Below are 22,392 nucleotides of genomic sequence, written 5' to 3' on the forward strand. Positions count from 1 at the left end.
TGACCCCATATAATATCCCAATAACCAGGGGGCTGACCCCATATAATATCCCAATAACCAGAGCGCTGACCCCATATAATATCCCAATAACCAGGGGACTGACCCCATATAATATCCCAATAACCAGGGCGCTGACCCCATATAATATCCTAATAACCAAAGCGCTGACCCCATATAATATCCCAATAACCAGAGCGCTGACCCCATATAATATCCCAATAACCAGAGCGCTGACCCCATATAATATCCCAATAACCAGCGGGCTGACCCCATATAATATCCCAATAACCAGGGCGCTGACCCCATATAATATCCCAATAACCAGGGGGCTGACCCCATATAATATCCCAATAACCAGGGGGCTGACCCCATATAATATCCCAATAACCAGAGCGCTGACCCCATATAATATCCCAATAACCAGAGCACTGACCCCATATAATATCCCAATAACCAGAGCGCTGACCCCATATAATATCCCAATAACCAGGGGGCTGACCCCATATAATATCCCAATAACCAGAGCGCTGACCCCATATAATATCCCAATAACCAGGGGACTGACCCCATATAATATCCCAATAACCAGGGGGCTGACCCCATATAATATCCCAATAACCAGGGCGCTGACCCCATATAATATCCCAATAACCAGGGCGCTGACCCCATATAATATCCCAATAACCAGAGCACTGACCCCATATAATATCCCAATTACCAGGGCACTGACCCCATATAATATCCCAATAACCAGAGCGCTGACCCCATATAATATCCCAATAACCAGGGCGCTGACCCCATATAATATCCCAATAACCAGGGGGCTGACCCCATATAATATCCCAATAACCAGGGGGCTGACCCCATATAATATCCCAATAACCAGAGCGCTGACCCCATATAATATCCCAATAACCAGAGCACTGACCCCATATAATATCCCAATAACCAGAGCGCTGACCCCATATAATATCCCAATAACCAGGGGGCTGACCCCATATAATATCCCAATAACCAGGGCGCTGACCCCATATAATATCCCAATAACCAGGGCGCTGACCCCATATAATATCCCAATAACCAGAGCACTGACCCCATATAATATCCCAATTACCAGGGCACTGACCCCATATAATATCCCAATAACCAGAGCGCTGACCCCATATAATATCCCAATAACCAGGGGACTGACCCCATATAATATCCCAATAACCAGGGCGCTGACCCCATATAATATCCCAATAACCAGAGCGCTGACCCCATATAATATCCCAATAACCAGAGCGCTGACACCATATAATATCCCAATAACCAGAGCGCTGACCCCATATAATATCCCAATAACCAGCGGGCTGACCCCATATAATATCCCAATAACCAGGGCGCTGACCCCATATAATATCCCAATAACCAGGGGACTGACCCCATATAATATCCCAATAACCAGGGGGCTGACCCCATATAATATCCCAATAACCAGAGCGCTGACCCCATATAATATCCCAATAACCAGAGCGCTGACCCCATATAATATCCCAATAACCAGGGCGCTGACCCCATATAATATCCCAATAACCAGAGCGCTGACCCCATATAATATCCCAATAACCAGAGCGCTGACCCCATATAATATCCCAATAACCAGGGCGCTAACCCCATATAATATCCCAATAACCAGGGCGCTGACCCCATATAATATCCCAATAACCAGGGCGCTGACCCCATATAATATCCCAATAACCAGGGCGCTGACCCCATATAATATCCCAATAACCAGGGCGCTGACCCCATATAATATCCCAATAACCAGGGCGCTGACCCCATATAATATCCCAATAACCAGAGCACTGACCCCATATAATATCCCAATAACCAGGGCACTGACCCCATATAATATCCCAATAACCAGGGCGCTGACCCCATATAATATCCCAATAACCAGAGCGCTGACCCCATATAATATCCCAATAACCAGAGCGCTGACCCCATATAATATCCCAATAACCAGAGCGCTGACCCCATATAATATCCCAATAACCAGAGCGCTGACCCCATATACTATCCCAATAACCAGAGCGCTGACCCCATATAATATCCCAATAACCAGGGGGCTGACCCCATATAATATCCCAATAACCAGAGCGCTGACCCCAAATAATATCCCAATAACCAGAGCGCTGACCCATATAATATCCCAATAACCAGAGCGCTGACCCCAAATAATATCCCAATAACCAGAGCGCTGACCCCATATACTATCCCAATAACCAGAGCGCTGACCCCATATAATATCCCAATAACCAGGGCTCTGACCCCATATAATATCCCAATAACCAGAGCGCTGACCCCTTATAATATCCCAATAACCAGAGCTCTGACCCCATATAATATCCCAATAACCAGAGCGCTGACCCCATATAATATCCGAATTACCAGGGCGCTGACCCCATATAATATCCCAATAACCAGAGCACTGACCCCATATAATATCCCAATAACCAGGGGGCTGACCCCATATAATATCCCAATAACCAGGGGGCTGACCCCATATAATATCCAAATAACCAGGGGGCTGACCCTATATAATATCCCAATAACCAGGGCGCTGACCCCATATAATATCCCAATAACCAGAGCGCTGACCCCATATAATATCCCAATAACCAGAGCGCTGACCCCATATAATATCCCAATAACCAGAGGGCTGACCCCATATAATATCCCAATAACCAGAGTGCTGACCCTATATAATATCCCAATAACCAAGGGGCTGACCACATATAATATCCAAATAACCAGGGCGCTGACCCCATATAATATCCCAATAACCAGGGCGCTGACCCCATATAATATCCCAGTAACCAGAGCGCTGACCCCATATAATATCCCAATAACCAGGGGGCTGACCCCATATAATATCCCAATAACCAGGGCACTGACCCCTTATAATATCCCAATAACCAGAGCGCTGACACCATATAATATCCCAATAACCAGGGCGCTGACCCCATATAATATCCCAGTAACCAGAGCGCTGACCCCATATAATATCCCAATAACCAGAGCGCTGACCCCATATAATATCCCAATAACCAGAGCGCTGACCCTATATAATATCCCAATGACCAGGGCACTGACCCCATATAATATCCCAATAACCAGAGCGCTGACCCCATATAATATCCCAGTAACCAGAGCGCTGACCCCATATAATATCCCAATAACCAGGGCGCTGACCCCATATAATATCCCAGTAACCAGAGCGCTGACCCCATATAATATCCCAATAACCAGAGCACTGACCCCATATAATATCCCAATAACCAGAGCGCTGACCCTATATAATATCCCAATAACCAGGGCGCTGACCCCATATAATATCCCAATAACCAGAGCGCTGACCCCATATTATATCCCAATAACCAGGGCGCTGACCCCATATAATATCCCAATAACCAGAGCGCTGACCCCATATAATATCCCAATAACCAGAGCACTGACCCCATATAATATCCCAATAACCAGGGCACTGACCCCATATATTATCCCAATAACCAGAGCGCTGACCCCATATAATATCCCAATAACCAGGGTGCTGACCCCATATAATATCCCAATAACCAGGGGGCTGACCCCATATAATATTCCAATAACCAGAGCGCTGACACCATATAATATCCCAATAACCAGGGGGCTGACCCCATATAATATCCCAATAACCAAAGCGCTGACCCCATATAATATCCCAATAACCAGAGCGCTGACCCGATATAATATACCAATAACCAGGGGGCTGACCCCATATAATATCCCAATAACCAGAGCGCTGACCCCATATAATATCCCAATAACCAGAGCGCTGACCCCATATAATATCCCAATAACCAGGGGGCTGACCCCATATAATATCCCAATAACCAGGGGGCTGACCCCATATAATATCCCAATAACCAGAGCGCTGACCCCATATAATATCCCAATAACCAGAGCGCTGACCCCATATAATATCCCAATAACCAGAGCGCTGACCCCATATAATATCCCAATAACCAGGGGGCTGACCCCATATAATATCCAAATAACCAGGGGGCTGACCCCATATAATATCCCAATAACCAGAGCGCTGACCCCATATAATATCCCAATAACCAGGGGGCTGACCCCATATAATATCCCAATAACCAGGGGGCTGAACCCATATAATATCCCAATAACCAGGGGGCTGACCCCATATAATATCCCAATAACCAGGGGGCTGACCCCATATAATATCCCAATAAACAGAGCGCTGACCCCATATAATATCCCAATAACCAGAGCGCTGACCCCATATAATATCCCAATAACCAGAGCGCTGACCACATATAATATCCCAATAACCAGAGCGCTGACCCCATATAATATCCCAATAACCAGAGCGCTGACCCCATATAATATCCCAATAACCAGGGCGCTGACCCCATATAATATCCCAATAACCAGAGCGCTGACCCCATATAATATCCCAATAACCAGGGGGCTGACCCCATATAATATCCCAATAACCAGAGCGCTGACCCCATATAATATCCCTATAACCAGGGGGCTGACCCCATATAATATCCCAATAACCAGGGGGCTGACCCCATATAATATCCCAATAACCAGAGCGCTGACCCCATATAATATCCCAATAACCAGGGCGCTGACCCCATATAATATCCCAATAACCAGGGGGCTGACACCATATAATATCCCAATAACCAGGGCGCTGACCCCATATAATATCCCAATAACCAGGGCGCTGACCCCATATAATATCCCAATAACCAGAGCGCTGACCCCATATAATATCCCAATAACCAGGGCGCTGACCCCATATAATATCCCAATAACCAGGGCGCTGACCCCATATAATATCCCAATAACCAGAGCGCTGACCCCATATAATATCCCAATAACCAGGGGGCTGACCCCATATAATATCCCAATAACCAGGGCGCTGACCCCATATAATATCCCAATAACCAGGGCGCTGACCCCATATAATATCCAAATAACCAGGGCGCTGACCCCATATAATATCCCAATAACCAGAGCGCTGACCCCATATAATATCCCAATAACCAGAGCGCTGACCCCATATAATATCCCAATAACCAGAGCGCTGACCCCATATAATATCCCAATAACCAGAGCGCTGACCCCATATAATATCCAAATAACCAGAGCGCTGACCCCATATAATATCCCAATAACCAGGGGGCTGACCCCATATAATATCCCAATAACCAGGGCGCTGACCACATATAATATCCCAATAACCAGAGCACTGACCCCATATAATATCCCAATAACCAGAGCGCTGACCCCATATAATATCCCAATAACCAGAGCGCTGACCCCATATAATATCCCAATAACCAGAGCGCTGACCCCATATAATATCCCAATAACCAGAGCGCTGACCCCATATAATATCCCAATAACCAGAGCGCTGACCCCATATAATATCCCAATAACCAGAGCGCTGACCCCATATAATATCCCAATAACCAGAGCGCTGACCCCATATAATATCCCAATAACCAGAGCGCTGACCCCATATAATATCCCAATAACCAGAGCGCTGACCCCATATAATATCCCAATAACCAGAGCGCTGACCCCATATAATATCCCAATAACCAGAGCGCTGACCCCATATAATATCCAAATAACCAGGGCGCTGACCCCATATAATATCCCAATAACCAGGGCGCTGACCCCATATAATATCCCAATAACCAGAGCGCTGACCCCATATATAATCCCAATAACCAGAGCGCTGACCCCATATAATATCCCAATAACCAGAGCGCTGACCCCATATAATATCCCAATAACCAGAGCGCTGACCCCATATAATATCCCAATAACCAGAGCGCTGACCCCATATAATATCCCAATAACCAGAGCGCTGACCCCATATAATATCCCAATAACCAGAGCGCTGACCCCATATAATATCCCAATAACCAGAGCGCTGACCCCATATAATATCCCAATAACCAGAGCGCTGACCCCATATAATATCCCAATAACCAGAGCGCTGACCCCATATAATATCCCAATAACCAGAGCGCTGACCCCATATAATATCCAAATAACCAGGGCGCTGACCCCATATAATATCCCAATAACCAGGGCGCTGACCCCATATAATATCCCAATAACCAGAGCGCTGACCCCATATATAATCCCAATAACCAGAGCGCTGACCCCATATATAATCCCAATAACAAGAGAGCTGACCCCATATAATATCCCAATAACCAGAGCGCTGACCCCATATAATATCCCAATAAACAGAGCGCTGACCCCATATAATATCCCAATAACCAGAGCGCTGACCCCATATAATATCCTAATAACCAGAGCGCTGACCCCATATAATATCCCAATAACCAGAGCGCTGACCCCATATAATATCCCAATAACCAGGGCGCTGACCCCATATAATATCCCAATAACCAGAGCGCTGACCCCATATAATATCCCAATAACCAGGGGGCTGACCCCATATAATATCCCAATAACCAGAGCGCTGACCCTATATAATATCCCAATAACCAGGGGGCTGACCCCATATAATATCCCAATAACCAGGGGGCTGACCCCATATAATATCCCAATAACCAGAGCGCTGACCCCATATAATATCCCAATAACCAGGGCGCTGACCCCATATAATATCCCAATAACCAGGGGGCTGACACCATATAATATCCCAATAACCAGGGCGCTGACCCCATATAATATCCCAATAACCAGGGCGCTGACCCCATATAATATCCCAATAACCAGAGCGCTGACCCCATATAATATCCCAATAACCAGAGCGCTGACCCCATATAATATCCCAATAACCAGGGCGCTGACCCCATATAATATCCCAGTAACCAGAGCGCTGACCCCATATAATATCCCAATAACCAGAGCACTGACCCCATATAATATCCCAATAACCAGAGCGCTGACCCTATATAATATCCCAATAACCAGGGCGCTGACCCCATATAATATCCCAATAACCAGAGCGCTGACCCCATATTATATCCCAATAACCAGGGCGCTGACCCCATATAATATCCCAATAACCAGAGCGCTGACCCCATATAATATCCCAATAACCAGAGCACTGACCCCATATAATATCCCAATAACCAGGGCACTGACCCCATATATTATCCCAATAACCAGAGCGCTGACCCCATATAATATCCCAATAACCAGGGTGCTGACCCCATATAATATCCCAATAACCAGGGGGCTGACCCCATATAATATTCCAATAACCAGAGCGCTGACCCCATATAATATCCCAATAACCAGGGGGCTGACCCCATATAATATCCCAATAACCAAAGCGCTGACCCCATATAATATCCCAATAACCAGAGCGCTGACCCCATATAATATACCAATAACCAGGGGGCTGACCCCATATAATATCCCAATAACCAGAGCGCTGACCCCATATAATATCCCAATAACCAGAGCGCTGACCCCATATAATATCCCAATAACCAGGGGGCTGACCCCATATAATATCCAAATAACCAGGGGGCTGACCCCATATAATATCCCAATAACCAGAGCGCTGACCCCATATAATATCCCAATAACCAGAGCGCTGACCCCATATAATATCCCAATAACCAGAGCGCTGACCCCATATAATATCCCAATAACCAGGGGGCTGACCCCATATAATATCCAAATAACCAGGGGGCTGACCCCATATAATATCCCAATAACCAGAGCGCTGACCCCATATAATATCCCAATAACCAGGGGGCTGACCCCATATAATATCCCAATAACCAGGGGGCTGAACCCATATAATATCCCAATAACCAGGGGGCTGACCCCATATAATATCCCAATAACCAGGGGGCTGACCCCATATAATATCCCAATAAACAGAGCGCTGACCCCATATAATATCCCAATAACCAGAGCGCTGACCCCATATAATATCCCAATAACCAGAGCGCTGACCCCATATAATATCCCAATAACCAGAGCGCTGACCCCATATAATATCCCAATAACCAGAGCGCTGACCCCATATAATATCCCAATAACCAGGGCGCTGACCCCATATAATATCCCAATAACCAGAGCGCTGACCCCATATAATATCCCAATAACCAGGGGGCTGACCCCATATAATATACCAATAACCAGAGCGCTGACCCCATATAATATCCCAATAACCAGGGGGCTGACCCCATATAATATCCCAATAACCAGGGGGCTGACCCCATATAATATCCCAATAACCAGAGCGCTGACCCCATATAATATCCCAATAACCAGGGCGCTGACCCCATATAATATCCCAATAACCAGGGGGCTGACACCATATAATATCCCAATAACCAGGGCGCTGACCCCATATAATATCCCAATAACCAGGGCGCTGACCCCATATAATATCCCAATAACCAGAGCGCTGACCCCAAATAATATCCCAATAACCAGGGCGCTGACCCCATATAATATCCCAATAACCAGGGCGCTGACCCCATATAATATCCCAATAACCAGAGCGCTGACCCCATATAATATCCCAATAACCAGGGGGCTGACCCCATATAATATCCCAATAACCAGGGCGCTGACCCCATATAATATCCCAATAACCAGGGCGCTGACCCCATATAATATCCAAATAACCAGGGCGCTGACCCCATATAATATCCCAATAACCAGAGCGCTGACCCCATATAATATCCCAATAACCAGAGCGCTGACCCCATATAATATCCCAATAACCAGAGCGCTGACCCCATATAATATCCCAATAACCAGAGCGCTGACCCCATATAATATCCAAATAACCAGAGCGCTGACCCCATATAATATCCCAATAACCAGGGGGCTGACCCCATATAATATCCCAATAACCAGGGCGCTGACCACATATAATATCCCAATAACCAGAGCACTGACCCCATATAATATCCCAATAACCAGAGCGCTGACCCCATATAATATCCCAATAACCAGAGCGCTGACCCCATATAATATCCCAATAACCAGAGCGCTGACCCCATATAATATCCCAATAACCAGAGCGCTGACCCCATATAATATCCCAATAACCAGAGCGCTGACCCCATATAATATCCCAATAACCAGAGCGCTGACCCCATATAATATCCCAATAACCAGAGCGCTGACCCCATATAATATCCCAATAACCAGAGCGCTGACCCCATATAATATCCCAATAACCAGAGCGCTGACCCCATATAATATCCCAATAACCAGAGCGCTGACCCCATATAATATCCCAATAACCAGAGCGCTGACCCCATATAATATCCAAATAACCAGGGCGCTGACCCCATATAATATCCCAATAACCAGGGCGCTGACCCCATATAATATCCCAATAACCAGAGCGCTGACCCCATATATAATCCCAATAACCAGAGCGCTGACCCCATATAATATCCCAATAACCAGAGCGCTGACCCCATATAATATCCCAATAACCAGAGCACTGACCCCATATAATATCCCAATAACCAGAGCGCTGACCCCATATAATATCCCAATAACCAGAGCGCTGACCCCATATAATATCCCAATAACCAGAGCGCTGACCCCATATAATATCCCAATAACCAGAGCGCTGACCCCATATAATATCCCGATAACCAGAGCGCTGACCCCATATAATATCCCAATAACCAGAGCGCTGACCCCATATAATATCCCAATAACCAGAGCGCTGACCCCATATAATATCCAAATAACCAGGGCGCTGACCCCATATAATATCCCAATAACCAGGGCGCTGACCCCATATAATATCCCAATAACCAGAGCGCTGACCCCATATATAATCCCAATAACCAGAGCGCTGACCCCATATATAATCCCAATAACCAGAGCGCTGACCCCATATAATATCCCAATAACCAGAGCGCTGACCCCATATAATATCCCAATAAACAGAGCGCTGACCCCATATAATATCCCAATAACCAGAGCGCTGACCCCATATAATATCCCAATAACCAGAGCGCTGACCCCATATAATATCCCAATAACCAGAGCGCTGACCCCATATAATATCCCAATAACCAGGGCGCTGACCCCATATAATATCCCAATAACCAGAGCGCTGACCCCATATAATATCCCAATAACCAGGGGGCTGACACCATATAATATCCCAATAACCAGAGCGCTGACCCCATATAATATCCCAATAACCAGGGGGCTGACCCCATATAATATCCCAATAACCAGGGGGCTGACCCCATATAATATCCCAATAACCAGAGCGCTGACCCCATATAATATCCCAATAACCAGGGCGCTGACCCCATATAATATCCCAATAACCAGGGGGCTGACACCATATAATATCCCAATAACCAGGGCGCTGACCCCATATAATATCCCAATAACCAGGGCGCTGACCCCATATAATATCCCAATAACCAGAGCGCTGACCCCATATAATATCCCAATAACCAGGGCGCTGACCCCATATAATATCCCAATAACCAGGGCGCTGACCCCATATAATATCCCAATAACCAGAGCGCTGACCCCATATAATATCCCAATAACCAGGGGGCTGACCCCATATAATATCCCAATAACCAGGGCGCTGACCCCATATAATATCCCAATAACCAGGGCGCTGACCCCATATAATATCCAAATAACCAGGGCGCTGACCCCATATAATATCCCAATAACCAGAGCGCTGACCCCATATAATATCCCAATAACCAGAGCGCTGACCCCATATAATATCCCAATAACCAGAGCGCTGACCCCATATAATATCCCAATAACCAGAGCGCTGACCCCATATAATATCCCAATAACCAGAGCGCTGACCCCATATAATATCCCAATAACCAGGGGGCTGACCCCATATAATATCCCAATAACCAGGGCGCTGACCACATATAATATCCCAATAACCAGAGCACTGACCCCATATAATATCCCAATAACCAGAGCGCTGACCCCATATAATATCCCAATAACCAGAGCGCTGACCCCATATAATATCCCAATAACCAGAGCGCTGACCCCATATAATATCCCAATAACCAGAGCGCTGACCCCATATAATATCCCAATAACCAGAGCGCTGACCCCATATAATATCCCAATAACCAGAGCGCTGACCCCATATAATATCCCAATAACCAGAGCGCTGACCCCATATAATATCCCAATAACCAGAGCGCTGACCCCATATAATATCCCAATAACCAGAGCGCTGACCCCATATAATATCCCAATAACCAGAGCGCTGACCGCATATAATATCCCAATAACCAGAGCGCTGACCCCATATAATATCCAAATAACCAGGGCGCTGACCCCATATAATATCCCAATAACCAGGGGGCTGACACCATATAATATCCCAATAACCAGGGCGCTGACCCCATATATAATCCCAATAACCAGAGCGCTGACCCCATATAATATCCCAATAACCAGAGCGCTGACCCCATATAATATCCCAATAACCAGAGCACTGACCCCATATAATATCCCAATAACCAGAGCGCTGACCCCATATAATATCCCAATAACCAGAGCGCTGACCCCATATAATATCACAATAACCAGAGCGCTGACCCCATATAATATCCCAATAACCAGAGCGCTGACCCCATATAATATCCCAATAACCAGAGCGCTGACCCCATATAATATCCCAATAACCAGGGGGCTGACCACATATAATAACCCAATAACCAGGGCGCTGACCCCATATAATATCCCAATAACCAGAGCGCTGACCCCATATAATATCCCAATAACCAGGGGGCTGACCCCATATAATATCCCAATAACCAGGGGGCTGACCCCATATAATATCCCAATAACCAGGGGGCTGAACCCATATAATATCCCAATAACCAGGGGGCTGACCCCATATAATATCCCAATAACCAGGGGGCTGACCCCATATAATATCCCAATAACCAGAGCGCTGACCCCATATAATATCCCAATAAACAGAGCGCTGACCCCATATAATATCCCAATAACCAGAGCGCTGACCCCATATAATATCCCAATAACCAGAGCGCTGACCCCATATAATATCCCAATAACCAGAGCGCTGACCCCATATAATATCCCAATAACCAGAGCGCTGACCCCATATAATATCCCAATAACCAGGGCGCTGACCCCATATAATATCCCAATAACCAGAGCGCTGACCCCATATAATATCCCAATAACCAGGGGGCTGACCCCATATAATATCCCAATAACCAGAGCGCTGACCCCATATAATATCCCAATAACCAGGGGGCTGACCCCATATAATATCCCAATAACCAGGGGGCTGACCCCATATAATATCCCAATAACCAGAGCGCTGACCCCATATAATATCCCAATAACCAGGGCGCTGACCCCATATAATATCCCAATAACCAGGGGGCTGACACCATATAATATCCCAATAACCAGGGCGCTGACCCCATATAATATCCCAATAACCAGGGCGCTGACCCCATATAATATCCCAATAACCAGAGCGCTGACCCCATATAATATCCCAATAACCAGGGCGCTGACCCCATATAATATCCCAATAACCAGGGCGCTGACCCCATATAATATCCCAATAACCAGAGCGCTGACCCCATATAATATCCCAATAACCAGGGGGCTGACCCCATATAATATCCCAATAACCAGGGCGCTGACCCCATATAATATCCCAATAACCAGGGCGCTGACCCCATATAATATCCAAATAACCAGGGCGCTGACCCCATATAATATCCCAATAACCAGAGCGCTGACCCCATATAATATCCCAATAACCAGAGCGCTGACCCCATATAATATCCCAATAACCAGAGCGCTGACCCCATATAATATCCCAATAACCAGAGCGCTGACCCCATATAATATCCCAATAACCAGAGCGCTGACCCCATATAATATCCCAATAACCAGGGGGCTGACCCCATATAATATCCCAATAACCAGGGCGCTGACCCCATATAATATCCCAATAACCAGAGCGCTGACCCCATATAATATCCCAATAACCAGAGCGCTGACCCCATATAATATCCAAATAACCAGGGCGCTGACCCCATATAATATCCCAATAACCAGGGCGCTGACCCCATATAATATCCCAATAACCAGGGCGCTGACCCCATATAATATCCCAATAACCAGGGCGCTGACCCCATATAATATCCCAATAACCAGGGGGCTGACCCCATATAATATCCCAATAACCAGAGCGCTGACCCCATATAATATCCCAATAACCAGAGCGCTGACCCCATATAATATCCCAATAACCAGAGCGCTGACCCCATATAATATCCCAATAACCAGAGCGCTGACCCCATATATTATCCCAATAACCAGAGCGCTGACCCCATATAATATCCCAATAACCAGAGCGCTGACCCCATATAATATCCCAATAACCAGGGGGCTGACCCCATATAATATCCCAATAACCAGGGCGCTGACCACATATAATATCCCAATAACCAGAGCACTGACCCCATATAATATCCCAATAACCAGAGCGCTGACCCCATATAATATCCCAATAACCAGAGCGCTGACCCCATATAATATCCCAATAACCAGAGCGCTGACCCCATATAATATCCCAATAACCAGAGCGCTGACCCCATATAATATCCCAATAACCAGAGCGCTGACCCCATATAATATCCCAATAACCAGAGCGCTGACCCCATATAATATCCCAATAACCAGAGCGCTGACCCCATATAATATCCCAATAACCAGAGCGCTGACCCCATATAATATCCCAATAACCAGAGCGCTGACCCCATATAATATCCCAATAACCAGAGCGCTGACCCCATATAATATCCCAATAACCAGAGCGCTGACCCCATATAATATCCAAATAACCAGGGCGCTGACCCCATATAATATCCCAATAACCAGGGGGCTGACACCATATAATATCCCAATAACCAGGGCGCTGACCCCATATATAATCCCAATAACCAGAGCGCTGACCCCATATAATATCCCAATAACCAGAGCGCTGACCCCATATAATATCCCAATAACCAGAGCACTGACCCCATATAATATCCCAATAACCAGAGCGCTGACCCCATATAATATCCCAATAACCAGAGCGCTGACCCCATATAATATCACAATAACCAGAGCGCTGACCCCATATAATATCCCAATAACCAGAGCGCTGACCCCATATAATATCCCAATAACCAGAGCGCTGACCCCATATAATATCCCAATAACCAGGGGGCTGACCACATATAATAACCCAATAACCAGGGCGCTGACCCCATATAATATCCCAATAACCAGAGCGCTGACCCCATATAATATCCCAATAACCAGGGGGCTGACCCCATATAATATCCCAATAACCAGGGGGCTGACCCCATATAATATCCCAATAACCAGGGGGCTGAACCCATATAATATCCCAATAACCAGGGGGCTGACCCCATATAATATCCCAATAACCAGGGGGCTGACCCCATATAATATCCCAATAACCAGAGCGCTGACCCCATATAATATCCCAATAAACAGAGCGCTGACCCCATATAATATCCCAATAACCAGAGCGCTGACCCCATATAATATCCCAATAACCAGAGCGCTGACCCCATATAATATCCCAATAACCAGAGCGCTGACCCCATATAATATCCCAATAACCAGAGCGCTGACCCCATATAATATCCCAATAACCAGGGCGCTGACCCCATATAATATCCCAATAACCAGAGCGCTGACCCCATATAATATCCCAATAACCAGGGGGCTGACCCCATATAATATCCCAATAACCAGAGCGCTGACCCCATATAATATCCCAATAACCAGGGGGCTGACCCCATATAATATCCCAATAACCAGGGGGCTGACCCCATATAATATCCCAATAACCAGAGCGCTGACCCCATATAATATCCCAATAACCAGGGCGCTGACCCCATATAATATCCCAATAACCAGGGGGCTGACACCATATAATATCCCAATAACCAGGGCGCTGACCCCATATAATATCCCAATAACCAGGGCGCTGACCCCATATAATATCCCAATAACCAGAGCGCTGACCCCATATAATATCCCAATAACCAGGGCGCTGACCCCATATAATATCCCAATAACCAGGGCGCTGACCCCATATAATATCCCAATAACCAGAGCGCTGACCCCATATAATATCCCAATAACCAGGGGGCTGACCCCATATAATATCCCAATAACCAGGGCGCTGACCCCATATAATATCCCAATAACCAGGGCGCTGACCCCATATAATATCCAAATAACCAGGGCGCTGACCCCATATAATATCCCAATAACCAGAGCGCTGACCCCATATAATATCCCAATAACCAGAGCGCTGACCCCATATAATATCCCAATAACCAGAGCGCTGACCCCATATAATATCCCAATAACCAGGGGGCTGACCCCATATAATATCCCAATAACCAGGGGGCTGACCCCATATAATATCCCAATAACCAGAGCACTGACCCCATATAATATCCCAATAACCAGAGCGCTGACCCCATATAATATCCCAATAACCAGAGCGCTGACCCCATATAATATCCCAATAACCAGAGCGCTGACCCCATATAATATCCCAATAACCAGAGCGCTGACCCCATATAATATCCCAATAACCAGAGCGCTGACCCCATATAATATCCCAATAACCAGAGCGCTGACCCCATATAATATCCCAATAACCAGAGCGCTGACCCCATATAATATCCCAATAACCAGAGCGCTGACCCCATATAATATCCCAATAACCAGAGCGCTGACCCCATATAATATCCAAATAACCAGGGCGCTGACCCCATATAATATCCCAATAACCAGGGCGCTGACCCCATATAATATCCCAATAACCAGAGCGCTGACCCCATATATAATCCCAATAACCAGGGCGCTGACCCCATATAATATCCCAATAACCAGAGCGCTGACCCCATATAATATCCCAATAACCAGGGCGCTGACCCCATATAATATCCCAATAACCAGGGCGCTGACCCCATATAATATCCCAATAACCAGGGCGCTGACCCCATATAATATCCCAATAACCAGAGCGCTGACCCCATATAATATCCCAATAACCAGGGCGCTGACCCCATATAATATCCCAATAACCAGAGCGCTGACCCCATATAATATCCCAATAACCAGGGGGCTGACCCCATATAATATCCCAATAACCAGGGCGCTGACCCCATATAATATCCCAATAACCAGGGCGCTGACCCCATATAATATCCAAATAACCAGGGCGCTGACCCCATATAATATCCCAATAACCAGGGCGCTGACCCCATATAATATCCCAATAACCAGAGCGCTGACCCCATATAATATCCCAATAACCAGAGCGCTGACCCCATATAATATCCCAATAACCAGAGCGCTGACCCCATATAATATCCCAATAACCAGAGCGCTGACCCCATATAATATCCCAATAACCAGAGCGCTGACCCCATATAATATCCCAATAACCAGAGCGCTAACCCCATATAATATCCCAATAACCAGAGCGCTGACCCCATATAATATCCCAATAACCAGAGCGCTGACCTCATATAATATCCAAATAACCAGGGCGCTGACCCCATATAATATCCCAATAACCAGGGCGCTGACCCCATAAAATATCCCAATAACCAGGGCGCTGACCCCATATAATATCCCAATAACCAGAGCGCTGACCCCATATAATATCCCAATAACCAGAGCGCTGACCCCATATAATATCCCAATAACCAGAGCGCTGACCCCATATAATATCCCAATAACCAGAGCGCTGACCCCATATAATATCCCAATAACCAGAGCACTGACCCCATATAATATCCCAATAACCAGGGGGCTGACCCCATATAATATCCCAATAACCAGGGCGCTGACCCCATATAATATCCCAATAACCAGAGCGCTGACCCCATATAATATCCCAATAACCAGAGCGCTGACCCCATATAATATCCCAATAACCAGAGCGCTGACCCCATATAATATCCAAATAACCAGGGCGCTGACCCCATATAATATCCCAATAACCAGGGCGCTGACCCCATATAATATCCCAATAACCAGAGCGCTGACCCCATATAATATCCCAATAACCAGAGCGCTGACCCCATATAATATCCCAATAACCAGAGCGCTGACCCCATATAATATCCCAATAACCAGAGCGCTGACCCCATATAATATCCCAATAACCAGAGCGCTGACCCCATATAATATCCCAATAACCAGAGCGCTGACCCCATATAATATCCCAATAACCAGAGCGCTGACCCCATATAATATCCCAATAACCAGAGCGCTGACCCCATATAATATCCCAATAACCAGAGCGCTGACCCCATATAATATCCCAATAACCAGAGCGCTGACCTCATATAATATCCAAATAACCAGGGCGCTGACCCCATATAATATCCCAATAACCAGGGCGCTGACCCCATAAAATATCCCAATAACCAGGGCGCTGACCCCATATAATATCCCAATAACCAGAGCGCTGACCCCATATAATATCCCAATAACCAGAGCGCTGACCCCATATAATATCCCAATAACCAGAGCGCTGACCCCATATAATATCCCAATAACCAGAGCGCTGACCCCATATAATATCCCAATAACCAGAGCACTGACCCCATATAATATCCCAATAACCAGAGCGCTGACCTCATATAATATCCCAATAACCAGGGCGCTGACCCCATATAATATCCCAATAACCAGGGCGCTGACCCCATATAATATCCCAATAACCAGAGCGCTGACCCCATATAATATCCCAATAACCAGGGCGCTGACCCCATATAATATCCCAATAATCAGGGCGCTGACCCCATATAATATCCCAATAACCAGAGCGCTGACCCCATATAATATCCCAATAACCAGAGCGCTGACCCCATATAATATCCCAATAACCAGAGCGCTGACCCCATATAATATCCCAATAACCAGAGCGCTGACCCCATATAATATCCCAATAACCAGGGGGCTGACCCCATATAATATCCCAATTACCAGGGCGCTGACCCCATATAATATCCCAATAACCAGAGCACTGACCCCATATAATATCCCAATAACCAGAGCGCTGACCCCATATAATATCCCAATAACCAAAGCGCTGACCCCATATAATATCCCAATAACCAGAGCGCTGACCCCATATAATATCCCAATAACCAGAGCGCTGACCCCATATAATATCCCAATAACCAGAGCGCTGACCCCATATAATATCCCAATAACCAGAGCGCTGACCCCATATAATATCCCAATAAACAGAGCGCTGACCCCATATAATATCCCAATAACCAGAGCGCTGACCCCATATAATATCCCAATAACCAGGGCGCTGACCCCATATAATATCCCAATAACCAGAGCGCTGACCCCATATAATATCCCAATAACCAGGGCGCTGACCCCATATAATATCCCAATAACCAGAGCGCTGACCCCATATAATATCCCAATAACCAGAGCGCTGACCCCATATAATATCCCAATAACCAGAGTGCTGACCCCATATAATATCCCAATAACCAGGGCGCTGACCCCATATAATATCCCAATAACCAGGGGGCTGACCCCATATAATATCCCAATAACCAGGGCGCTGACCCCATATAATATCCCAATAACCAGAGCGCTGACCCCATATAATATCCCAATAACCAGAGCGCTGACCCCATATAATATCCCAATAACCAGAGCGCTGACCCCATATAATATCCCAATAACCAGAGCGCTGACCCCATATAATATCCCAATAACCAGGGGGCTGACGCCATATAATATCCCAATTACCAGAGCGCTGACCCCATATAATATCCCAATAACCAGAGCGCTGACCCCATATAATATCCCAATAACCAGAGCGCTGACCCCATATAATATCCCAATAACCAGAGCGCTGACCCCATATAATATCCCAATAACCAGAGCGCTGACGCCATATAATAAACCCAATAACCAGAGCGCTGACCACATATAATATCCCAATAACCAGGCGGCTGACCCCATTTATTCCAAAATGGGGGTGCTGACCACTCATGCTACTTGTCTCTCTGCTGACCCCCCTCTTGTGCGTGTCTTTCTCTCTCTCTATTTCCTCCCATCTCTTTCTCTCTCTCCTGGACCCTCTCTCCTGGTCTCTCCTGGCCCCTCTCTCCTGGTCTCTCCTGTTCTCTCCCGCAGGGCTGGGTCTGACCACCCCTCAGAGGATTAAGATCGGCGTCTCGGTCGCGGTCCTCGCTGTAGGACTCTTATCTCTCCTCACGGGATTCATCTGCTGGAAGAAAGCCAAGAGAAGTGGTGAGCCAACCTGAACTGACATCTCCCAGAACCCCCTGCTTCACCTCTCCCAGAACCCCCTGCTTCACCTCTCCCAGAACCCCCTGCTTCACCTCTCCCAGAACCCCCTGCTTCACCTCTCCCAGAACCCCCTGATTCACCTCTCCCAGAACCCTGATTCACCTCTCCCAGAACACCCTGATTCACCTCTCCCAGAACCCTGATTCACTTCTCCCAGAACCTCCTGATTCACCTCTCCCAGAACACCCTGCTTCCCATCTCTCAGAACCCCCTGCTTCCCATCTCCCAGAACCCCCTGCTTCGCATCTCCCAGAACCCCCTGCTTCGCATCTCCCAGAACCCTTTGCTTCACCTCTCCCAGAACCCCCTGCTTCCCATCTCCCAGAACCCCTGCTTCTCATTTCCCAGAACCCTTTGCTTCACCTCTCCCAGAAGCCCCTGCTTCCCATCTCCCAGAACCCCTGCTTCGCATTTCCCAGAACCCTTTGCTTCACCTCTCCCAGAAGCCCCTGCTTCCCATCTCCCAGAAGCCCCTGCTTCCCATCTCCCAGAAGCCCCTGCTTCCCATCTCCCAGAAGCCCCTGCTTCCCATCTCCCAGAAACCCCTGCTTCATAGCCCTGCGTGTGAGACACACGTGATAGATAAGCATCTCATAGCCATGCGTGTGAGACACACGCGTGTGATAGATACACATCTCATAGCCCTGTGTGTGAGAGACACATGTGGTAGATAAACATCTCATAGCCCTGTTTGTGAGACACGCGTGTGTGATAGATACATATCTCATAGCCATGCGTGTGAGACACACGCATTTTGATAGATACACATCTCATAGCCCTGTATGTGACACACACGTGTGATAGATACACATCTCATAGCCCTGCGTGTGAGACACACGCGTGCGATAGATACACATCTCATAGCCCTGCGTGTGAGACACACGTGTACGATAGATACACATCTCATAGCCCTGCATGTGACACACACGTGTGATAGATACACATCTCATAGCCCTGCGTGTGAGACACACGCGTGCGATAGGTACACATCTCGTAGCCCTGTATGTGGGACACACGCATGTGATAGATAAACATCTCATAGCCCTGCATGTGACACACGCGTGTGATAGATAAACATCTCATAGCCCTGTGTGAGACACACGCGTGTGATAGATACACATCTCATAGCCCTGTGTGTGAGACACGCGTGTGTGATAGACGCGTCGGTGTGTTAATATGTTGGGGTTTATCAGGACTTTTCTCCCCCGCAGGTTACAGCCCCATCCCGGGATACAGCGAGGCAAACTGAGCTCTGCAAGGTAAGGGGTAAGGGAGCGACGCTCTGCATGGTCTCTGGCCAGGGAGGGGTTAAGGGAGCGACACTCTGCAGGGTCTCTGGCAGGGGGTAATGGAGCAACGCTCTGCAGGGCTGTGTTGCCGCCGTGCACAATGACCATATTACTGTCTCCGATTCCCGCAGGTCAGCGTTTCCCGGGACACTGAGGGAGACATCAGCGCTCTGCAGGACCCCCGGGATTTGGGGTGTAAATATGTCCCCGAAGAGGGGGGCTGTCCCTGCTCCGTCATTTAACACACACCGCCCTGCGCAGAGAAGCTCGGGTGCGTCCTAATAACCCGGCAGTATGGTGCTCACCGGGGGAGGGGGAGAGTAACCACCCCCCGCCCCGAACCCCACGCCCTTCTCAATCCTCAGCCTGACCCCCGCTCTGCCACTGGCTCCCTGTGTGACCTCAAGCAGAGTGACTACCTCCTCCTGTGCCTCAGTCTGGCTCTGCCACTATCTCTCTGTGTGACCTCGGGCAGTCACCCCCCCCTCCTGTGTCTCAGTCTGGCTCTGCCACTGTCTCTCTGTGTGACCTCAGGCAGTCACGCCCCCCTCCTGTGTCTCAGTCTGGCTCTGCCACTGTCTCTCTGTGTGACCTCGGGCAGAGTCACTCCCCCCTCCTCTGTCTCAGTCTGGCTCTGCCACTGTCTCTCTGTGTCACGTCGGGCAGTCACGCCCCCCTCCTGTGTCTCAGTCTGGCTCTGCCACTGTCTCTCTGTGTGACCTCGGGCAGTCACGTCCCCCTCCTGTGTCTCAGTCTGGCTCTGCCACTGTCTCCCTGTGTGACCTTGCGAGGCAGGTCACTCCCCCTCCTGTGTCTCAGTCTGGCTCTGCCACTGTCTCTCTGTGTGACCTCGGGCAGTCACGCCCCCCTCCTGTGTCTCAGTCTGGCTCTGCCACTGTCTCTCTGTGTCACCTCGGGCAGTCACGCCCCCCTCCTGTGTCTCAGTCTGGCTCTACCACTGTCTCTCTGTGTGACCTCGGGCAGTCACTCCCCCCTCCTGTGTCTCAGTCTGGCTCTGCCACTGTCTCTCTGTGTGACCTCGGGCAGTCACTCCCCCTCCTGTGTCTCAGTCAGGGGGCAGCGAGAGGCACACAGGTGCTATTGACAACTGATGATCTGCTGAGGTAAACATTTCAGATGGATAAAAGGTTATTCCCATGTACGGAGGTTGGGCAGTTCCTTATCAGGATTAAGCTGGAGGACACGTATAGATTCCATATTTGGTCACTGTGACGGTAGCTTTGAGACAGGCTATTAATAATACACACCAAATATAACTGGGTTGAACTGAACAAGGCTTAGATATGATAAAGTATAATTGTTTCCATGAAAAAGGTGAACACACGAGATTATACAAATAACAGACAAAATATGGACACTCACTTAAGATGGAATGATGAAACAGTCATATCTGGACTGGCAGTTCATACAGCAATCTTCATAATCACCAAGACACGAAAGACAATAGCCATAGGCTGAGCCTGGTTCTTACACAATTATTTCCCATTGAACACAACCTAAACCCAGCCCCTCTCATAAATCAGTGGTGAGGTTGACAGTCTTCCCCAGAGTAAAACTCCTCCCACCCAAGGACGTTTAAAAA

At 47.3% G+C, this 22,392-nt stretch overlaps 1 protein-coding gene across 1 annotated transcript in view; it reads left to right on the plus strand.

Annotated features, from left to right (window-relative positions):
- The window catches only part of LOC142474716 (class II histocompatibility antigen, M beta 1 chain), a 63,195-nt gene extending 41,626 nt beyond the window's left edge, over positions 1-21,569 (plus strand). The window contains exons 4-6 of the mRNA XM_075580901.1: positions 19,324-19,440; positions 20,712-20,759; positions 20,921-21,569. Of these exons, the coding sequence (XP_075437016.1) occupies positions 19,324-19,440; positions 20,712-20,749 (155 nt within the window). The 3' untranslated portion in view covers positions 20,750-20,759; positions 20,921-21,569. The remainder of the gene's footprint in view (positions 1-19,323; positions 19,441-20,711; positions 20,760-20,920) is intronic.
- The last annotated feature ends 823 nt before the right edge of the window (positions 21,570-22,392 follow it).

The sequence above is a fragment of the Ascaphus truei genome (assembly GCF_040206685.1).
Source record: "Ascaphus truei isolate aAscTru1 chromosome 20 unlocalized genomic scaffold, aAscTru1.hap1 SUPER_20_unloc_2, whole genome shotgun sequence".
NCBI lineage: Eukaryota > Metazoa > Chordata > Amphibia > Anura > Ascaphidae > Ascaphus > Ascaphus truei.